Source organism: Cydia fagiglandana, chromosome Z (assembly GCF_963556715.1).
Source record: "Cydia fagiglandana chromosome Z, ilCydFagi1.1, whole genome shotgun sequence".
Lineage (NCBI taxonomy): Eukaryota > Metazoa > Arthropoda > Insecta > Lepidoptera > Tortricidae > Cydia > Cydia fagiglandana.
This window is the reverse complement of record NC_085959.1, coordinates 26,995,708-27,016,472: the sequence shown is the minus strand read 5'-3', so window position 1 is coordinate 27,016,472 and position 20,765 is coordinate 26,995,708. Positions and strand designations below refer to the sequence as shown.

Below are 20,765 nucleotides of genomic sequence, written 5' to 3'. Positions count from 1 at the left end.
AACAAATACGGACAATAATTTTGCGTAATAACATCATAAGAAAACATTACCATTACATTATGCAACGTTACCATGGAGATCTGTCCACAACGTGACACTTTTTTGTGCATGATACCGGTATTAATCGATTTATTTATAAGACGTTATCACGTCAAAACACATAAATAGATAATATATATTAAAGTAGGTACAGGAAAAGTCATAACGGCGTTTCTTTAAGAGCCAACAGGAGTGGTCATTTCTCCATACAAACGTACTCGACTGTTTCCTCCGTGGGTTTTGATGCTAGAGCAATGATTTTTTCAATACAGATTAATATTGTCAATATCTGTGTCGGACCGTTTTGTTTCTTTCATATTTTTGTTATCTAAGGCGCTAGAGCCCTTCAAAAATGGCCAAAATAACCTCATTGACTATGCCGCAATGAGAGGCGTAGTATTCAAAACTGATATCAATTTGCCAAGATAGCAAAACGGTCCGACACAGAAAATTTCATAATAATTTAGATTTCCAAATTTGGTTACGATTAGTTAAGTTTTGGAGGAGGAAACAGTCGAGTACGAAACCTCGATTTTTCTCCTCTTTAAACCTCTCAGCTCCTGTTTCGTCTTAGCTCAAGACTTGTATGTTGTATGTGATGTGACATTACATATAAAATCAATCAATAACAACACAAGTTGTACGAGTATGACAATGGAGAGACTGGACCTTTTTAGTTTAGACGGGTATATTTACCTAAAATATTTAAAACTCAGCTCCTGTTTCGTCTTAATTCATCCCCAAAGGTGGTGAAAACGGGGGTAGAAGGTTTGTATCGGGAATAAACATTTTTTGAGTGATGGGCTTAATAAAATACTAGAAAATAAGAAAAAAGATTACGACGTTTTTGTAAATGTAATTCTCTAGGGGTAAAAAAAGTGCAAGTTTGTAAACGATTTTAATAAGGGACTTGAAACTTTGTCCAGCAATGGACGTCTTTCGGCTGAGATGATGATGACTTGAAACTTCGTAGAGCGACACAATACATATATGTATTAAACAAATAAGCTAACTATTGCAGCGTTTTTGAAATTTCATAAAATGATGAAAAGTGGGAAAGTTAAATATTATTTGTATAAGTATATAAGGGAAATAAAACTTCGTAAATAGGCGATATATTGGAATACAAGAAAAATATACCCGACTATTATTAAGAAACATTTTATTTAAATTTTACAATACGATATAAGTAAGAATAATAACAAAATATTATATTATTTTCCAGGCGATGCGGCGAACGAAGCCATCAATCAAAGTCGGGAGGAGATCCTTCGTGCCACCAAGCCCTACGCCGAAAGAACTGTGTCCAAGCTCTTCCTTGACACTGCCAATAAGATTGCTAATATCTTCCCCTTCGACCAGCTGATACCGCAGTAGGGGGCTCTACGCTGCAAGGAGGATTACCCAAATTACTTTATGGAAAATGTATGAAAAGAATGAAAATGTCAATGGAAACTTTCTATTAAAAACAAAAATCTTTTAAAATATTTGAATGACAAATTCTTAGTATTGTATCCTACTTACAAATATTTATCTAAATCCGCGAACAAAGCTACTAAATTGTACACGGGTACATTTTATAATGCTCTGTTTTAACAAAAAAGCGGCAAAACGGCGAGATGTAAAGTGATAAGGGCAACTGATGAAGGAAATTGACACTGTCATTGTCCGTTCCCACTACTGCATCGCTGCACCAGCCAACGCTACTGCAGTCGCAATCCGAAAGTAACCTTAACAACTGTTACTGTCACCTCTTTTAATACTTGTAGATAGTCGGGGAGAGCTGTTTGGAGTCGCATCGAGGGGCATCGCCCAGTGCCCAGTTAGGACAACTAGTCACATTCGAGGTTGCATTTATACATATAATATGTTGTTAGAGTCTGTGCGGAAAGAGAAGAGTCGTGGCAGAAACGGGAACTAACATTTTAAATTTTATATGGCAATCAAACCTTTGACACCTGTCTTGTAAAAAGTAAACAAACTTCTGTCAATGTATATTTTTATTAACAAAAACCGCAAGTTTTATGTATAAAATATTTTCAAAACACGATAAAACCGTACATAAAACCACAAGGAAAATTATATTTAACATTGTTCGGTTTTGTCAGCGGGAAGAAAACGGCTAAAAGCCGACTATCGACTTACAAAAAATCGCGGTACGTGTTTCCGCTATTCGCAGGTATTAATGTTGTATTTAATATTAAATAATTACCTATTTAATAAGCCCCCTAAGTAACTTGTCTCCGGTACATAATCGGTAAGTATATTCATTCAAAATATATTAATTTTCATAAATATGCAGGTCATTCATGATCTTTAAAATAACTGACAAATAGGCTTGATACTTGCCATTTTATGCATATTTATATGTAATTTCTTTTTCAGGATTGTGTAAAAGTACCTACGGTATCTCGAATAAAAGACCGCTAAGTAGGTGATATGCAAGAATTCGTAATCTACGTGCCGGATTCAAGCACATCCAGTTCAGATGAAGATAGTTCTATGAGTGTCCCTGGTTGTTTTGAAGCTAGCCCAAACATAAGTGACATTGAATATTTTAATTCAGACTTCGATTACAAAGAATAAAACTTTTTCTAATAAAATATTTCTTTATTTGTAAGTTCGTTTACTAGGTTCTGAATAAAACTTTTTCTAATAAAATATTTCTTTATTTGTAGGTTCTTTTAGTTACGAAATTATATTTCATATTTAGCAGTGACTTTTCGGCGAAGTAAAATATCGTGAGATGAGAGAACCGGACATATCCCAATAAGGCCTACCTACTTATGCACTATTTTTATTCATATTCATATTTATTATTAATAATGTACACATACACATAACAAGTCAAGTTTACAATGGGTGAAATATATCCCAGATAAAATTACAGTTCTATTGCCCAATTTCTACCCGATCTACCCGGTTTTAATAACTGTTGGACTGCACAGATTAGGCAGTACATAAATGAGACTCGTATCTTGTTTGGTACTAAAATTACAGTTGTATTGGGCAGATTCTTAACTAGTTTTAGCAGTTTTGTCAATCGCAGTCACTTTTTAGTATCTGCGATATAAAAACAAGTGTTTTAAAAAGAAAACTAGTGCCTGCGCTAAATCAGAGGATTGAGTTGACGAGCCGACACCACCACCAGGCTCCGTTTAGTTCCGTTTAGCCGTGGTAAAAAACCGGAACAAAAGGGATTCAAGTATCATGACCTTTAGTGTCGTACTATAATCACGTGACCAGTGTTGTCAGCATAGCAAAAACCATAAAATAGCACTGGCGCGCCCTCAAATCCCACGACTCTTCTCTTTCCGCACAGACTCTAGTACATTTGCTCAAAAAGGTTACATACCTACTTACCCGCTTAAGCTGCGTGTGCAAAGATTGCGGGTTTGCAAACTAGTGAATTTTTCTAATAGGTGACAGGCAGAGTTACATTATAGTGCATTATAGTTTCTAATTTATAATATTACCTAAGTAATAGGGATTATCACAAAAGTGCCTTTGTGTAAAATGAGCTACGAGTATTGTGATTAAAAACTCTTGGGTGCCCAATATACCATCTGTGTGACCAGTTTTTTAGGGTTCCGTACCCAAAGGGTAAAACGGGACCCTATTACTAAGACTTCGCTGTCCGTCCGTCCGTCCGTCCGTCCGTCTGTCACCAGGCTGTATCTCACGAACCGTGATAGCTAGACAGTTGAAATTTTCACAGATGATGTATTTCTGTTGCCGCTATAACAACAAATACTAAAAACAGAATAAAATAAAGATTTAAATGGGGCTCCCATACAACAAACGTGATTTTTGACCAAAGTTAAGCAACGTCGGGAGGGGTCAGTACTTGGATGGGTGACCGTTTTCTTTTTGCTTTTTTTGTTTTTTTTTTGCATTATGGTACGGAACCCTTCGTGCGCGAGTCCGACTCGCACTTGCCCGGTTTTTATTATTTAAATCTATGCTTCCAATTGAGATTTATGTTTGCAATGAATGTACCACACACCGCTGCGCTCGAAAGAGTGCGAATTGTGCGATATTTACAGTTTCTTCTAAGTTTAAGTAAAAAATCGTAGCCGTTGCTCGCTTCTTTCGGGATCATTGAATTGTCTCAGGGGGAATAAATAATTAAAAGAACAATAAGCTTTCAAATAATATTAAGTATTCGAGCACTGGCCAGTAGCGGTGCGAGTTCCCCACGCCCGCCACGACGCATGTGATGCTGTCGCACGCGTCCGTCATGTAGTCTGAGGCTCTCATGATTCCGATGTAAAATATGACACGGTATGTATTTAAAATCATAAATCATCTCATTTATTCGTGATAAACTATAACATACACAAGTAAAGAATAACAAAGAAAGTTAAACATAAAATAAATAAATAGTTTACCACGAAATGGTCTCAGCCTCAGCATAAATGCTAACCCAAAAGTCAGCGCTGATCTTCATCATTTTTTTTTGTTGATTTTTTAGCAACAAATATACGTAATAAAATATACGGTTTTAAATATACATTTAAATTAAGGTTACATCCGGATGGCTTAACGCGGGCGCAGTCACTGAAGATTGTAAGGGTAACATTCCATTTCAGCGCAGCTTCGTACTAGTATTGTACGAACGCGTCGGTGTTATAGTCAATTTCCATAGTAAAATGAATGGCTGGCTGCTATCGTTGGTAATGAACTGTCACTTTATGCCAGCCAAGTTGACCCTACCGACAAATCAGAGGGTCCCGGGTTCCAATCCGGTTTATTTATTTGTGTGTTCATCGCGAATGTCTGTACCTAATTTATGAATGTTATCTAATAGTCTGTATTTATATGTACATATATATGCATAATTGCATAGCGCATAGCATCACCCATAGAACAACCTTTGCTTAGTTTGGGGCTAAGTCGATCTTTGTAATATTGTTTATTCATTGTCAAATATTTATTTATAATATCTGGGAGACCGAGCTTTGCTCATAAAATATATAAAACCTCAAAAATGCGCGTTTTCGCAGACATAACACCTAGCTAGATCGATTTTTCGCTCCCTAAAATCCCCATATAGCAAATTTCATCAAAATCAAGCCGTTTCCCATATCCCCGAAATATGGGAAACGGCTTAATTTTGTATAATCCCAGTTAAACATATAGGGCTAAGCAAAGATGTAGAAATAGTGCAAGTAAAAAATTAGATGTTTTTTATGTTGAACTATTGCAGCCAACTGAAAAAACTGAATAAAATAAGTATGTATAATATATATACTGAATCATATATTACAACAATTATTAAATATACCTGCTAGTACAAGATTTGACTAATATTGAGAGGGAGCGAATTCCAGAGCTGGCTTGTCAGGAATGTCAGGATAGCAAAAGAGTCAAAACCTAGTTCGGTGAGAATTGAATTGAATGTTTAAGAATACGGGGGTACAAAACTCATAGGATTACACAGTGAAATATAAGGTGAACGTCCGTGTGCTCGACACACTAATGCCCTATGGTCGACACTTTGCTGTCACCTCTATCGATAATGACGTATGTTTAAAGAAGACACGTATAGTGACGAGCACCCGGACGACTATCCTAATACGTCTGTTAATCCTAGTATAGTTTAGTTCAATACTAACATATGTAATATTTAGTGAGACAATTGCAAAATGCGGAAGCTGCGCAATGTAATCACGCGCTAAGATCGGAAGAGCTTGCGCCGCGCATCCAGGATAGCCGCAGGCGCGTAGTTCCCCCTGGCGCAACCGACGGAACACATCAATCCGAGCGCACGATTCTCTACTTACGATACAACCTTCAGTGGGGAAGTACATACAGTATCCAGTACCTATCTTGCTCACACTCGGTGTGTTGTGAGCGGAATAGAACTTGAAGTCGATTCGAATCCAGAATAGCAGGGCGGTTGGACAATCACGCGTGTCCTTAGGTTGAGTGGTGGAGTGGTGGCCGGCACGCGGTGGGCGCGCACAGTGCCGGCCGTCGACGCGACTGGGCTGGCTGAGACCGCGTCCACTCCGGCGCAGCTAACGGAGAGCCCGTACTTCACCACATGTGAATATGGCGATCGACATGTTGCCTGCTGTCGTACTTTTACTAGCGCTGCATTTCGTAGCGGCTGAAATTCGTAAGTACTTAGGTAGAGCTCATAAATATTATACCGGTATTTCAGTGGTAACATACATACGTGTAGCTATGTAAGGCGACTACTTTTACTTACGTATTTGTATTGCAATAGAATCATGATTGCTGAAAATGATTGCTAAATGTAAGTTGATTTGATTTCAACAAAGCGTCTCACATGTTTTTGTAGGCTCGTTTAATTCCACATAGGCAAGCATTACCTACTATACATATAATATGTATGCATGTTGGAGCGAATTGATTATATGCATTTATTATTGTTTAAAAATAACTTGTATATAATTAAGGTAAGTTATTTTTCTCAAAACAGATATGACTTTGACATTTATCTTTTTCCTATCTTACCTATACAAAAGGCGAAAGTACCTGCAATGTTAATATGTACGTGTTACTTTTTTACGAAAGCAAAATTCAGATATTCCGATTTGTCTATTTTATGTACTGCCTGATAGCTAAAGTTAGACCAAGAAAAGTCTGCAGCGATTTTGATAGTCCACGTTATAGCAAGTGTTATTATAAACTTCTAATTTCCATGAAATTATGACGCATAAATTACACTTGCACTGCGTGGGCTATCAAAATCGCTGCAGACTTTTCTCGGTGTAACGTCTACAAAGAGGTACATAAATAATATTTGATGCTATATGAAACTCTGTAAGGACCTGCTCTTTTTTGCTATAAAGGCAATTAGAACATCAACCCGCGTAATAATTATAAATATTTTACATAATTAATAATGTAAAAGATTTATTATAATGACATTTTTGGAAACGACAAAGGATTTAACGTAAATAATACAATGTTAATACTTAATTGCCTTATAAAATAAAATAACTAAAACTAAACCTAACCAAAAAATAAAATTCCCTAAAACCTACCTTCAAAGCCTAGGCCCCTCGGCAAGGCGCCCATCGCGCAGTCAGCATACCCGCGCTGTATAGCTATGGCAATCCTAAACTTGGGGACTATTTTGTTATTAATCTATGTTGGATAAAAGGTAATTGTTGTAGTTTGAGAATGCGATTATCCAGCGTCTTTGACGTCAACCTATACCGGTCTATACAACAAGCATAATAGTTGATAAGTCCAATATTTTTAACAGCAATAAATTGTGTATCAAGCCTGACGCTGGAACACATAGGTTTGTTAGGCATTCTTCAGGCGGGAAGTGGCTTACATTTAAAAGTTAAAATGATTAATCTACTTAAGCCCACTTTTGCATTGCCAGAATTTTCGGAACACGAAGCTCTCCCCTGGAGCCGAATAGATTTTTGCGGTATCAATTTTTTAAATATATTGTTATTACTTATTAGTAAAGTACCTATAACGGGTATTTAGTATCCCTAGGAAATAGGTATATATTTTGTTACACATTACAATTTAAAATGCTTAAAATAATGGTCACGGAGCGTTAAAAATCATGCAATCCCCTATTGCCTTCGGCTTGTGCCTCATAATTATACCTTCGATCTATTGGCACATTCTACCAGCTAAATATTATTGCTTCTCCATCTTTTTTAAGACGTTCTATTGACAAATAACTACCTCCAAATTAACGTTAAGTACTAAAAATTTAATATTTGAGTAGGTACCTACTGTAATAATGTAGGTAAAATGACGATTTAACATTTCCATAACTATAATCCTAAACTTCGCTAAACTATTCATAAGCCATATTGCTGCTTTCAGTTACGAAATCTAACGGCCGTAAATTAGATTTTTTAAGCACTTGGCATTTATCAAGGAAAATCATCCATAATTAGGTATGTTGAGGGGCCAATCGGGCGATCCTATTTATTCATGTCACAGGCTGTCGAATGAACGTCGAGACCCGCTCCTGTTAGACATGTGGCCGAGAATATTTGACTAGTTTTCCTGGTTAGTTATGCGGTGGTTGGTCCGGTGTTAGTGTTTACATCGTGGTATGTTACGCACCGATGACATAATTCCCTTCGCGTCTCTCCCACCACCGCACCACTACTCTCATTCAGCGAAAGTGGGAGTCTTAAATAGTATACCTACTCCCGGATTGCCTTAACCGTGACATCAATATGAATCTACTTTACAAATATACAGGTAGGCACTTGAGGATAACGTGATAATCTGACAGAGTTCAAGATGGCGAGGCGGCTCTTGACTCTCGGCCATACATCTACATTATCCACAATATCGGGCCTATACTACTGCAATTTTTTTCACCACACCAGCTGGTAAATGCTCTCTTGAGTGTACAAAAACTGATTAGAAAGTTGCATTTTATCCACATGTTGGGCAAAGTCATCAGATGCAAATTTTGAGTTGTTTCCTCAAATGTAGAATTGAATGATAAATATACAATGACGTTCATTTGGATTTGATTTTGTTTGATACAGTAGTATTTTCTTCGGGTTGGTGTGGTAATTGAGGGTTAAACAAGTTTTGCCCCGAGTGCACTCGGGGCAAAACTTGTTTAACCCTCGTGCTTTGAAACCCCGTCAACGCTCGGCTATCAATATTAGCACGAACGGTGAAACAATCACTTTGCCCCCTTGTAAAACAATTGTTTTGCTTCCAACTACTTAAATGAATTAGTTGTATACGTACTAATATTTGTTTCAGCATCTTACATAAAGATATGTCAACGTAACGACCCCAACGTGGACAAATGCATCATGAACTCAGTGGACGAGTTGCGCCCGAAAATATCGAAGGTAGGTTATTATTAATAATATTTTTGACAATACCCATTAATAATAACACAACATCATTTATATAAACCGAAATAAATGTCATATACCTACGAAGGAAAAGTAACCAAAGGAAATTGCATATATACAGGGTGATTCATGAGACGTGAGCAGGACTAATCCTGCACACTCAGTAACTGATAATTGACCGATCACCGTCGTATTTAGGTGAAACAACCACAATTTTTCCTATTTTTTAACTTTTTAGTGAGGGCAAATTTAATTCTCTACAATCATGGTTACCCTACAAGACCCAATTAATAACCATAAAACCTCTTTAACCGTAATGACAGCATTTGATTACGAAGAAATAAACTGTCAAACTTGAGTGAGATACGAGTTTTCAAAAGTAACCAGACCGTGATGACAGTGATGACAATCAATTTGACACAGAATATTAGTAGTTTAGTATTCTAATTTTAGGGTGACCATGCATGTCGTAAATAAATTTATTAATTTTTTTTTTCAACACGAGTAGAAAATTAACGTTAATCTCACTAATACTGATACGAAACAGTTGCTTATAATTTACAAAAGGCGCAGTCTTAGTCCTGCTCACGTCTCCTGAATCACCCTGTATAAGTACCTACTTAAAAAAATCCTGCAGTAATATCAGAGCACACTGGTTAAATCCAGCCCTGGGCACTACTGGAGAACGTATTCGATTTGCAAGTGATCAAAAGTACTACTTTCTTATAATTCAATGTTAATACAGATCCTTAACAAACTACCTACTGACCTAAGAAATGAGAACAATAATAATAAGTTTATTAGAAAATGTAAATCATACTTAATAGAAACGTCCTTCTACAGTTTAAAATGTAACTAATCCCAAAAATATCTCTAACTTTGAGCCAACTATTCGTTCATTCATTTTCAACAACCCTATGCGCAAAGGTACATATTCATAAACTGTCTGACCAACCATTACTGCTCCTTATTAAACATTCCGGCAAATTGGGAACCTCCTCCTTCTTTTAAATCTTTAAAATACTGCATATTTCAAAGAATTTGCCAACAAGAAATCGACGTTCATAATGTACGATTGTTGAATTTCCGTAGTACTCAAACAAGGAAGCCTTATAACTCGGCCGTTTCCGCCTGTGTGGTTGTCCTTCCGCTCCTTTCTTAACTCGGAGACCATTAATTACATAGTGCTAGAAATGTTATAGGCATGGGTACTCAAAACTACTCAAAACACATCAACAAAATGATTAAAATCTGAGCCAACAGGAGTGGTCATTTCTCCATACAAACGTACTCGACTGTTTCCTCCGTGGGTTTTGATGCTAGAGCAATGATTTTTTCAACACAGATTAATATTGTTAATATCTGTGTCAGACCGTTTTGCTTTTTTTGATATTTTTGTTTTTTAAGGCGCTAGAGCCCTTCAAAAATGGCCAAAATGGCCTCATTGACTATGCCGCAATGAGAGGCGTAGTATTCAAAACTGATATCAATTAGCCAAAAAAGCAAAACTGTCCGAGACAGATAATTCCATAATCATTTAGATTTTCAAATTTGGTTACGATTGGTTTAGTTTTGGAGGAGGAAACAGTCGACTACGAAACTTCGATTTTTGAGATTTTTACGCAGGATTTTTCGCCTTGTCCTTATCGCACTAGTTTTAGGAGCCGCTTCCGTTAGCGAGACGGGTATATTTACCTAAAATATTTAAAACTCAGCTCCTGTTTCGTCTTAGCTCAAGACTTGTATGTTGTATGTGATGTGACTTTACATATAAAATCAATCAATTAACAACACAAGTTTTACGAGTTTGATCATGGACAGACTGGACCTTTTTAGTTTCTTTTCTTTTGTTTCGGATCAACCGCGTGATGGCGGGGATGCAATAATCATGGAATTAAAAGAAAACACTTTAAACATGATCGGTTTAATTTTTTCATATTTTGTGTTTGAGATTTCGTTAAAAATTACGTTTATTACGTACGTACACGACCTCGACGCCCATCGGTAAATCTCGTAAAATTCTTTATTTTGTCTTAAAATAAGGTTTTGTCCATTTTTAATCTTATCGACCAATGGCGGAGTGTCTATCCCCATTCCCATCGGTTTTCCTAATATAGGCATAGGTATAAACAGCAACACTCTTTAACTGTCCATCGGTGGACCTTATGCTTTTTGTAATAAGTGTCCATCGGTAACGATAATTTTCATCACACTGGCTTAAGTAAAGCGTGGTAATCTGCTCTAGTTTAGCGGGAATTACATCCCCTATTCCCTAGAGCGTATTGGATTTCTTAAATTATGTCACTAAGTCATACGAACCTAGAATAATTTATAATTTATAAGTCAACTACATATTTATTTAACATCAAGGTATAATACTTATTTGTTTTACAAGGGGGCAAAGTTGTAGTTTAACCGCTCGTTAATATTGATACCCGAGTAAGCGAAAGAATTCAAAATTGAACGAGCGAAATCCACGAGCGTAGCGAGTGGTTCGAAAAATGGAATCGTGAGCGTTGCGAGGGTTTCAAAGCACGAGGGTTAAACAGGTCCCGAGTGTAACACAAAATTTTTCACCACACCAACCCGAAGCAAATATCAAATGTAAAATATCAATCAAAATCAAACCAAATGAAATCCAAATGAATGTTATTACATATTTATAATCTAAAATCATCATTTAAAAGTCAATTCCACCGGCAAACATAAGAAAAAAACTCAAAATTCGCAGTTCTGTACTTTGCCTCACTTGTGAATAAAATGCAACTATGCTATCAGTTTTTGAAGTGTAAAGTAAGCCTTTCTGAGCTGGTGTGGTGAAAATGAGTTTTACCTACTTTAACACGTAAACGGCCTTGCATGTCTTTACGTCCAACAATAAACAAAATGGCGTACGATATCAGCTGGTTATTGGGATGGTGCAAGTGGCTCCCGTCTCTCTTCGCTAGCGAGTAATCACCCGAGTTGATTCGGTAAGGAGGTCGAACCATACTGTTTCACCATAGAGATGGCCAGGGGGCGCCACAACCCCTCAGGAAAGTAATAAATACATATTATGTATTTGGAAATTCTACCCATGACACTGTGACCGGATAGCGGTCTCGGCATCTGACGCGTAAGTAAACAGAGGACGCTGGTTCGATTTCAGCTTTGGACACTGGAGGCCTTGGTAATTTTTCCTTCTTTTACATGACATTATGTCATTTACACTACTATAATTAAACTGCACCTCTAAAAGTACAAGTACTAGCGAGGTAGCGACCCGCCCCCGCTTCGCATAGGTTAACAAATTATATACTTGAACATTCCTCAAGAATCCTTCTATTGATAGGTGAAAACTGCATGAAAATCCGTTCAGTAGTTTTTGAGTTTATCGGGAACAAACACACAAACAGACAAACGCGGCGGGGGTAGGTAGTAATAGTGATAGTGATTCCTTCATTTCTTTCTTTATTGATAAAGTATTACATTTTTCATGTCAATTAACTATTTACATTTATATTAAAGTGATAGTGATGCAACTTTTTTTGATATTAAAGATAATTCAACCTAACACACTCGTTGGGGATCCGGAGAACGTTAAGCAGCAGGTTGTCCTACTTGTCCTACTAGCTCGTCTTACTAGCTTCCGGCGTTTTCCCATCATTTGCAGCACCTGTACTACCTCCATCCTTTGAACTCTCGTTCACGGGAGGTTTAGCCCCATCAGAGGTTGTATTTTCTTTGGGCTGTTCTTTGTTATCACCTAGTTTGGCTGAGTCTTCTGGTTTGGTGTTTGTAGATGATTTATCACTAGGTTCATCTTTTTTCTCACCACTGGCATCATCCGCGCTCTCTGCATCCTTCGATGCTTCATCACCGGCAGGTTTTGTTTCATCATCGGTTTTTATTTCTTTAAGCTCATCTTTTTTGTCAGCTGGTTTGGATGAATCTTCTGGCTTTGTGTCTGTAGATGATTTGTCACTAGGTTTGTCTTCTTTTTCACTCTTTGCACCATCCGCGGTCTTTGCATCCTTTGATTTTTCATCGCCGGCAGGCTTTGTCTCATCATCGGTTTTTATTTCTTTTGGCTCATCCTTTTTGTCAGCTGGTTTAGGTGAGTCTTTTGGATTTATGTCTGTAGATGATTTATCACTAGGTTTGTCTTCTTTTTCACTCTTTGCATCATCCGCGGTCTTTGCATCCTTTGATTTTTCATCGCCCGCAGGCTTTGTCTCATCATCGGTTTTTATTTCTTTTGGCTCATCTTTTTTGTCAGCTGGTTTGGATGAATCTTCTGGCTTTGTGTCTGTAGATGATTTGTCACTAGGTTTGTCTTCTTTTTCACTCTTTGCACCATCCGCGGTCTTTGCATCCTTTGAATTTTCATCGCCCGCAGGCTTTGTCTCATCATCGGTTTTTATTTCTTTTGGCTCATCTTTTTTGTCAGCTGGTTTGGATGAATCTTCTGGCTTTGTGTCTGTAGATGTTTTATCACTAGGTTTGTCTTCTTTTTCACTCTTTGCACCATCCGCGGTCTTTGCATCCTTTGATTCTTCATCGCCCGCAGGCTTTGTTTCATCATCGGTTTTTATTTCTTTTGGCTCATCTTTTTTGTCAGCTGGTTTGGATGAATCTTCTGGCTTTGTGTCTGTAGATGATTTATCACTAGGTTTGTCTTCTTTTTCACTCTTTGCACCATCCGCGGTCTTTGCATCCTTTGATTCTTCATCGCCCGCAGGCTTTGTTTCATCATCGGTTTTTATTTCTTTTGGCTCATCTTTTTTGTCAGCTGGTTTGGATGAATCTTCTGGCTTTGTGTCTGTAGATGATTTATCACTTGGTTTGTCTTCTTTTTCACTCTTTGCACCATCCGCGGTCTTTGCATCCTTTGATTTTTCATCGCCCGCAGGCTTTGTTTCATCATCTGTTTTTATTTCTTTTGGCTCATCTTTTTTGTCAGCTGGTTTGGATGAATCTTCTGGCTTTGTGTCTGTAGATGATTTGTCACTAGGTTTGTCTTCTTTTTCACTCTTTGCACCACCCGCGGTCTTTGCATCCTTTGATTTTTCATCGCCCGCAGGCTTTGTTTCATCATCGGTTTTTATTTCTTTTGGCTCATCTTTTTTGTCAGCTGGTTTGGATGAATCTTCTGGCTTTGTGTCTGTAGATGATTTATCACTAGGTTTGTTTTCTTTTTCACTCTTTGCACCATCCGCGGTCTTTGCATCCTTTGATTTTTCATCGCCCGCAGGCTTTGTGTCATCATCGGTTTTTATTTCTTTTGGCTCATCTTTTTTGTCAGCTGGTTTGGATGAATCTTCTGGCTTTGTGTCTGTAGATGATTTGTCACTAGGTTTGTCTTCTTTTTCACTCTTTGCACCATCCGCGGTCTTTGCATCCTTTGAATTTTCATCGCCCGCAGGCTTTGTCTCATCATCGGTTTTTATTTCTTTTGGCTCATCTTTTTTGTCAGCTGGTTTGGATGAATCTTCTGGCTTTGTGTCTGTAGATGATTTATCACTAGGTTTGTCTTCTTTTTCACTCTTTGCACCATCCGCGGTCTTTGCATCCTTTGATTTTTCATCGCCCGCAGGCTTTGTTTCATCATCGGTTTTTATTTCTTTTGGCTCATCTTTTTTGTCAGCTGGTTTGGATGAATCTTCTGGCTTTGTGTCTTGAGATGATTTGTCACCAGGTTTGTCTTCTTTTTCACACTTCGCACCATCCGCGGTCTTTGTATCCTTTGATTTTTGATCGCCAGCAGGCTTTATCTGACCATCGGTTTGTATTTCATTAGGCTCATCTTTTTTGTCAGCTGGTTTGGAAAAATCTTCTGGCTTTGTGTCTGTAGAAGATTTGTCACTAGGTTTGTCTTCTTTTTCACTCTTTGCACCATCCGCGGTCTCTGCATCCTTTGATTTTTCATCGCCGACAGGCTTTGTCTCATCATCGGTTTTTAATTCTTTTGGCTCATCTTTTTTGTCAGCTGGTTTGGATGAGTCTTCTGAATTTGTGTCTGTAGATGATTTGTCACTAGGTTTTTCATTTTTTCCATCATTTGCACCATTCTTGGTGTTCGCAGCCTTTGACGTCCCATCTTCTGGTTCGTCTTTTTTCTCTACTGGTTTGGTTGACTCGTCTGGTTGTTTGGGAAACATAGAAATAGGTAGTTGAACGTATATATTCGTTTTACAAGGCCTGCCGTTGTAACAAGGCAGTTTAATTCTGCACTCTAAAGCAGATCCTGATGTTGATTTTTTTGTTTCAATATTATCAGATGTTTTACAGTAGGGATAAGGTACCACTGTACGCGGCGGTTGCTCTTGAGAAGGGTACTTCATTTGGTTTCGAATTTCCAATAAGCGTAAGAGTGTCTCAAGAGAAGGACCTTGTTTACAGCTCCGGTTTTCACTTTTGTTGCACTGTAAATATGAATTTGTTGCGGTTATTACTTACTTAATATTAGGTACGTATAGATACATTTTAATTAAAATAAAGCACTTACCAACATTAGACAACCGTAGGCTATAAATATGCTAGCTTGGAGCCACGACATTTTGAACAAATACTCATTCAGAAACTATAACATGCACTTTTATACATTGTTGTGGTTAGATAGAACAGTTTTGGTGATACGTAGGAAGCGATTATTTGGTGTAGTGAAGAACCGAACGTAGGTTGGGCACGTAGGCCCTTTGTTGACGAGCTCGGCGATAAGGCCAGCTTGCCAGGTGCGGTGGCAGCATACATACCTACAGCTTTGTTATTTTTCTCACTCGGCTGATGCAATTCACACGTGTTCCGTTTATTGATTACGTTTACTTATTAAAAGTAGGTATCTACGGTCTTTCTATGTCATTATTAATTTTAATAGATATGATAATATAAATTCAGTATAAGTTCAGTATTCAGTAGTTGCATGATCTATGGCTTTAGATAAATTTTGCATGTATCCTCACGCTATTAAGTATACCATTAGATTATATACATATTATTATATGTATATAATATATCCAATCGACCTACGAGCTGCCCCTTTTTTTGCACAAAAACTTATCCTCGCTGCGCAGGGGGGAACGCGGCCAGCGTCCTGGGAACAATGCCTCACGCTAATTTAGGGCTAGATTTATTATTTATTTATTTTGTTATTTAATATCTGTTTTAATGAATTTAAAAATCCTATTATTACAATGAGATGAGTTAATGATTCGGTCAAGTTATGTTCTAACGTATAGGGAAGACAAACAAATTATAGCCAGCATTCAATGAATGTAGGATTTGAGCTCGCCGTTAGGGCGAATGGAAAGAAAATTATAAAAATAATATTCTTGTAAGCCGAAATAAATGTCATATACGAAGACTAATGACCAAGGCTTCCAATGCCCAGGGCTGGAACCGAACCATCGTCCTCTGCTATCGCGGCAGGTGCCGAAGCCCCTCTGCCACTCGGGCCACGGCGGTATGGGTGGGTGGAAGTAATTTAATTTGTCTAATAGTATTTTGATAACCAACGAACCTCTTCAATGGTCGTCCGTCGTCCTGCTTAGGAAAAGGGAAAGACTATCAATATGTATTGAATTAATATGGTTCCAATACTATAGGTAGGTACATTAGGTTTTATGTGTATACAAACCGCGTCCCTATAATTTGTCCATATGAATAACATTACGCCCAATACTATACATCTACAATAGATACCTACCAACGTAAACATATAAAGGTTTTTCATTGCAAGGAAGGCTAAATACCATTCGTTTTCCTATCAAGACATCCGTTACAACAACATCCTATGAATTGCCGGTGCATGGTTCTTTACATTTAACGTAAGTATAATAGAGGCTAAGGTACATAACATGTTTATTTATAGTGTAGCTTACACTATTGTTACCCGCTATTACACTATTACCTATTGTAGCTAGGTACTCGCTGTTATGTGAACTGTTTATGTCCGTGTCCGTACACAAATCCACGAATTATACACATTAGCTTCGAAAGCTGCAGTTAGCCGTTGTTGAGACGCAAATGTTCTCGAAAACAGCGTACCTTGTAATGCCTATAATAGTGCAGTCGGGAACCATTATTCACTGCGATTTGAATACTACAGATGCAGTACAAGTATAATTGTTTTCCATCGTAATTTCTCGCAAACGCTCGTATTTATCATGATACCAACATTACCTATTTTTTGTACCGAAACTGACTGAAATAGAGTTCACGTTCTGTTATGTTCGTACTTTTCCGTGAAAATACGATGAAAAATGTAATTATGCATTACATCTGTACTTAGGTATTGGAAATTTGCATTTATTCGTTAATTCAATACACTTGTACTTACTTGTATAAAGTGTACAAACAATTTCCATAAGCACAACAATTAGAATCTGGACCGAACATCATTTAACTTAGCAACTAGAGACTAAAGAGTAACATTGAAAATACCATTTATGTTGTAACCTTCGTAATACGTAGGTAGGTACATACTAGTACATGCAACTACATAGGTAATAAAAGAGGGGTATGGAGATATTTGCTTTAACAGCATGTTGAAAAGTATGTCATTGTCAAGAGCGTTTTGCAATAAGTTAATGTCAAGATAAATGGAATCTGCAAATATTTGATGTGTTAGAATTGCCTTCGGTGGATTTATAACAACAGAAACAACTGAACGGCTATTTCTCAAAAAAATGGCATCGCCACCAGTGTATAATAGGTTTAAGTTAGAACTTTTTTTAAGGTTTCGTAGCTAAAAAGGAAAACCGGAACCCTTATATGATAACTCTCTGTTCCTTCGTCCGTCGGTTTGTCCGTCTGTCTGTCAAGTCAAGAGCCTTTTATCTTGGGAACGCGTAGAAAATATGAAAACTATTAACTTGCAAAAAAAGTTTTGTATGGAACCCTCAGTGGGCGAGTCGACTCGCGCTTGGCCGGTTTTTTTTTTAACTATGTACAATTTATAGAAATACCTATTATGTACACTTTTTGTTTTGAAATAGAATCAATGAATATTTGATAGATGGAAAATATTTATTTCTTAGGTAGGTACCTATACCGCTTAGCGCATGTAAGTAGACACTTATTCGGTAGTGAACTAATAATGACTTATTATTACTCAATAATGATAAATAAATAAATAAATATTATAGGACAATTTTACTCAGATCGATCTAGTCCCACAGTAAGCTCAAGAAGGCTTGTGTTGTGGGGACTAGACGACGATGTAGATAATATTATATACCTACACATATACCTATATATAAATACTTATATAAATAGAAAACATCCATAACTCAGGAACAAATATTTGTGATGAACACACAAACCCCGCCTTACCAGGATTCGAACCCACGTTTCCAGGAGGGTCACTACCGATTAGGTTAGGAGGCCGTTAAATGATATATGAATGATAATGATATAACCGCACCAAGAAAAGTCCTCAGCGGATTTGATAGCCTACGCAGTGCAAGTGTTATTTATACGTCATAATTTCATAGAAGATTGACGTTTAAAATGACACTTGCACTGCGTGGGCTGTCTGAATCGCTGCAGACTTTTCACGATCTGACTTTAGTTTGTAACCGTGCAGGGCATTCCCGAGCTGGACGTGCCGGGTATCGAGCCGCTGAGCCTGGGGCAGATCGCCCTGGCGCGCGGCCCGCAGGGCGCGAAGCTCACCGCCGTAGTCAACGACGTCAAGGTGCAAGGGCCCAGCAACTTCATCATACAAACACTCAAGTTAGTCTACATTTTATACTGCCTTCTGCCAGCGACTTTGTTTGCCTAGAACAGTGGTCAGTCATTAGAGTCGTAAAAAAATAATTCACCACACCAACCCGGAGCTAATATTAAATGTAAAATATCAAACAAAATCAAACCAATTCAAATTCAAATGAATGTTATTAAATATTTATCATCCAAAATCATCATTTAAAAGTTAATTCTACCAGCAAACATAAGAAATCAACTCAAAATTTGCATTTGATTACTTTGCCTCACATGTGGATTACTGATAGCCGTTTTTGAAGTGCAAAATATGTCTTTCCGAGTTGGCGTGGTGAAAAAAAAAATTACCTGGGTGTACTTACCTACCGCTTTAAGAAGTTATTATGTGGAAACGTAAGCATATCTTAAATAACTGTTGTGAATTCAAGATTAGCGTATTGGAAAATGAGTAGATAATCATAAGTTGTCAAAGTTAGACCAAGATAAATTTGCAACGTATGAGGAAATTAAAAGACTGGCGATTACTCCACTGATAAGAGCAAACCTCTTAAGTTATGATCTTATGATTATACGACATAATTTCATAGAAGTTTGACGTTTTTAAATAACACTTGCACTGCGTGTACTATCAAAATCGTTGCATTCTAGTCTTGGTGTAACTCTAGGCAAATAAGTACCTAAAAATTTAAGTTGCAACTGAAACAGTAACTATAGCTGACTTTTAAAGCTGTACGAGTATCCAACATGTGTCTGTCAGTTAACCAATATGAGCAAGTAGTTCACTCTACTCCTTAGATACGCGACTAAAATAGGTGATTAGATTCATCATTGCTTCATAGTCACTGATTTGTATTCTACCAACTAGACCTCCTCTTACAAGTAGGTAGTTAGTATGCATTATACAATATATACATATGTAGGATATGTTTATAATCAAGGTCTGGTTTTAGGTTTACCTGCTTCTGACCTCCGGCCTGGGTCCGCCGGGCAGGCAACCTAGCCTGTCAACTTCGTTCTGCAATTTCTGCATTATGTGCTAAGAAATCATAAAATGCATTACATTATAAAATTCATAAGCGTATTAGTAGCGTCGCCACTTTTTTCCGTTTGAATAGGAATACCTATGGAATATCTCATTTTTGTACGCATTTTTTAATGAAATCTCTTGATAATCTAACTCAGCTTGATAACCTGGGGCCAAATTCGACATGTACAACTGTCAGATTTCGCATCCACGTCAAATCAACAGTTGATTTTATTGCATACTGAGTGTTGATTCCATCAACCGTGGATAAATATCATTTGGTACAACCAAAACTCAACTCTAAACTAAGGGTGGTTCGGTTTGGTTTGCTTGTCACCCTAACTGTGGATTGTTAATGTCAAATTTTGACATTGTACGTATTCGAGAAGTTATGATTTTTCCCACATCAACGGGAGATCAACACGATACGTCAAACGTCGCTTGTCGAATAGGGGTCCTTGTTTAACATGCGAAATTATTGTGTGTCGTTTCAGGTCTGATTTAAACAAGAACCGGTTCGACTTCAAGTTGCTGCTGCCGCGGCTGGACTTCCACGGGAAGTACAAGATGGACATCCAAGTGCTGCTGCTGCGGCTGCAGGGCCGCGGCAACATCACGGGCACCTTCAGTAAGTTAACACATTTATTCGAACTTCTTATAATTATAGGGTATTTTAGTGAATAGAATCAGGCGTTACTTTGCGCAAATCCATATTAATTAAAACCAAAATATTACTTTGCTAATCCGAGTAAAAGATAACGTGCTAGTCAATCAGTGCTAACCCGTTATACTTACTTGCGTATTTTTACATGCAATTAATGTTAATTAATGTTGTCCGAGCTTCCGGCACAATATTTTCTATGGAAAAGCATCACGTGAACGCCTATCATGTCATATAAAACAGAAGCCCGGCCCGAAGCTCCGGCCCGGACACGGCTCTGGTCTAAAGTCATCCTTTTTTCCTTGAATTCGGGTTTGGCTCCAACGTGCTACTAGCCTCTGCCTGCAGATAGTGGAGCTCGAAAATTTATGAAAAATATGTTCTAAATTTCAACTGTTTAGTTAGGCTTACCTTTAACTGTTTAGTTAGGCTATTCATTATCTGTCAATATTTATACCTACATTGATTTTCCTGCAAAGATAGCACTCGCTTGTACTCACGG

General features: G+C 37.6%; 3 protein-coding genes across 3 annotated transcripts in view; 1 reads left to right on the top strand and 2 right to left on the bottom strand.

Annotated features, from left to right (window-relative positions):
* The window catches only part of LOC134678818 (protein archease-like), a 233,500-nt gene that overhangs the window by 150,919 nt on the left and 61,816 nt on the right, over positions 1-20,765 (bottom strand). The window lies entirely within an intron of this gene.
* Positions 1-20,765, top strand: part of LOC134678099 (uncharacterized) — a 36,629-nt gene that overhangs the window by 14,585 nt on the left and 1,279 nt on the right. The window contains exons 6-10 of the mRNA XM_063536548.1: positions 1,265-1,414; positions 6,074-6,163; positions 8,779-8,870; positions 18,442-18,590; positions 20,097-20,230. Coding sequence (XP_063392618.1) covers positions 1,265-1,414; positions 6,074-6,163; positions 8,779-8,870; positions 18,442-18,590; positions 20,097-20,230 — 615 coding nt within the window. The remainder of the gene's footprint in view (positions 1-1,264; positions 1,415-6,073; positions 6,164-8,778; positions 8,871-18,441; positions 18,591-20,096; positions 20,231-20,765) is intronic.
* On the bottom strand, positions 12,430-15,521 carry LOC134678795 (nucleolar protein dao-5-like). The gene is made up of 2 exons (XM_063537491.1): positions 15,364-15,521; positions 12,430-15,280 (listed from the first exon to the last, which is right to left on the bottom strand). The coding sequence occupies exons 1-2, from the start codon at positions 15,412-15,414 to the stop codon at positions 12,485-12,487; spliced, it is 2,847 nt and encodes a 948-aa protein (XP_063393561.1). The 5' UTR covers positions 15,415-15,521; the 3' UTR covers positions 12,430-12,484.

Coding starts and splice junctions, on each gene's coding strand:
- LOC134678795 (XM_063537491.1), bottom strand. CDS start 15,414: ATGTCGTGGCTCCAAGCTAGCATATTTATAGCCTACGGTTGTCTAATG. Junction 15,281..15,363: donor CCTACGGTTGTCTAATGTTG/GTAAGTGCTTTA, acceptor TCATATTTACAG/TGCAACAAAAGTGAAAACCG.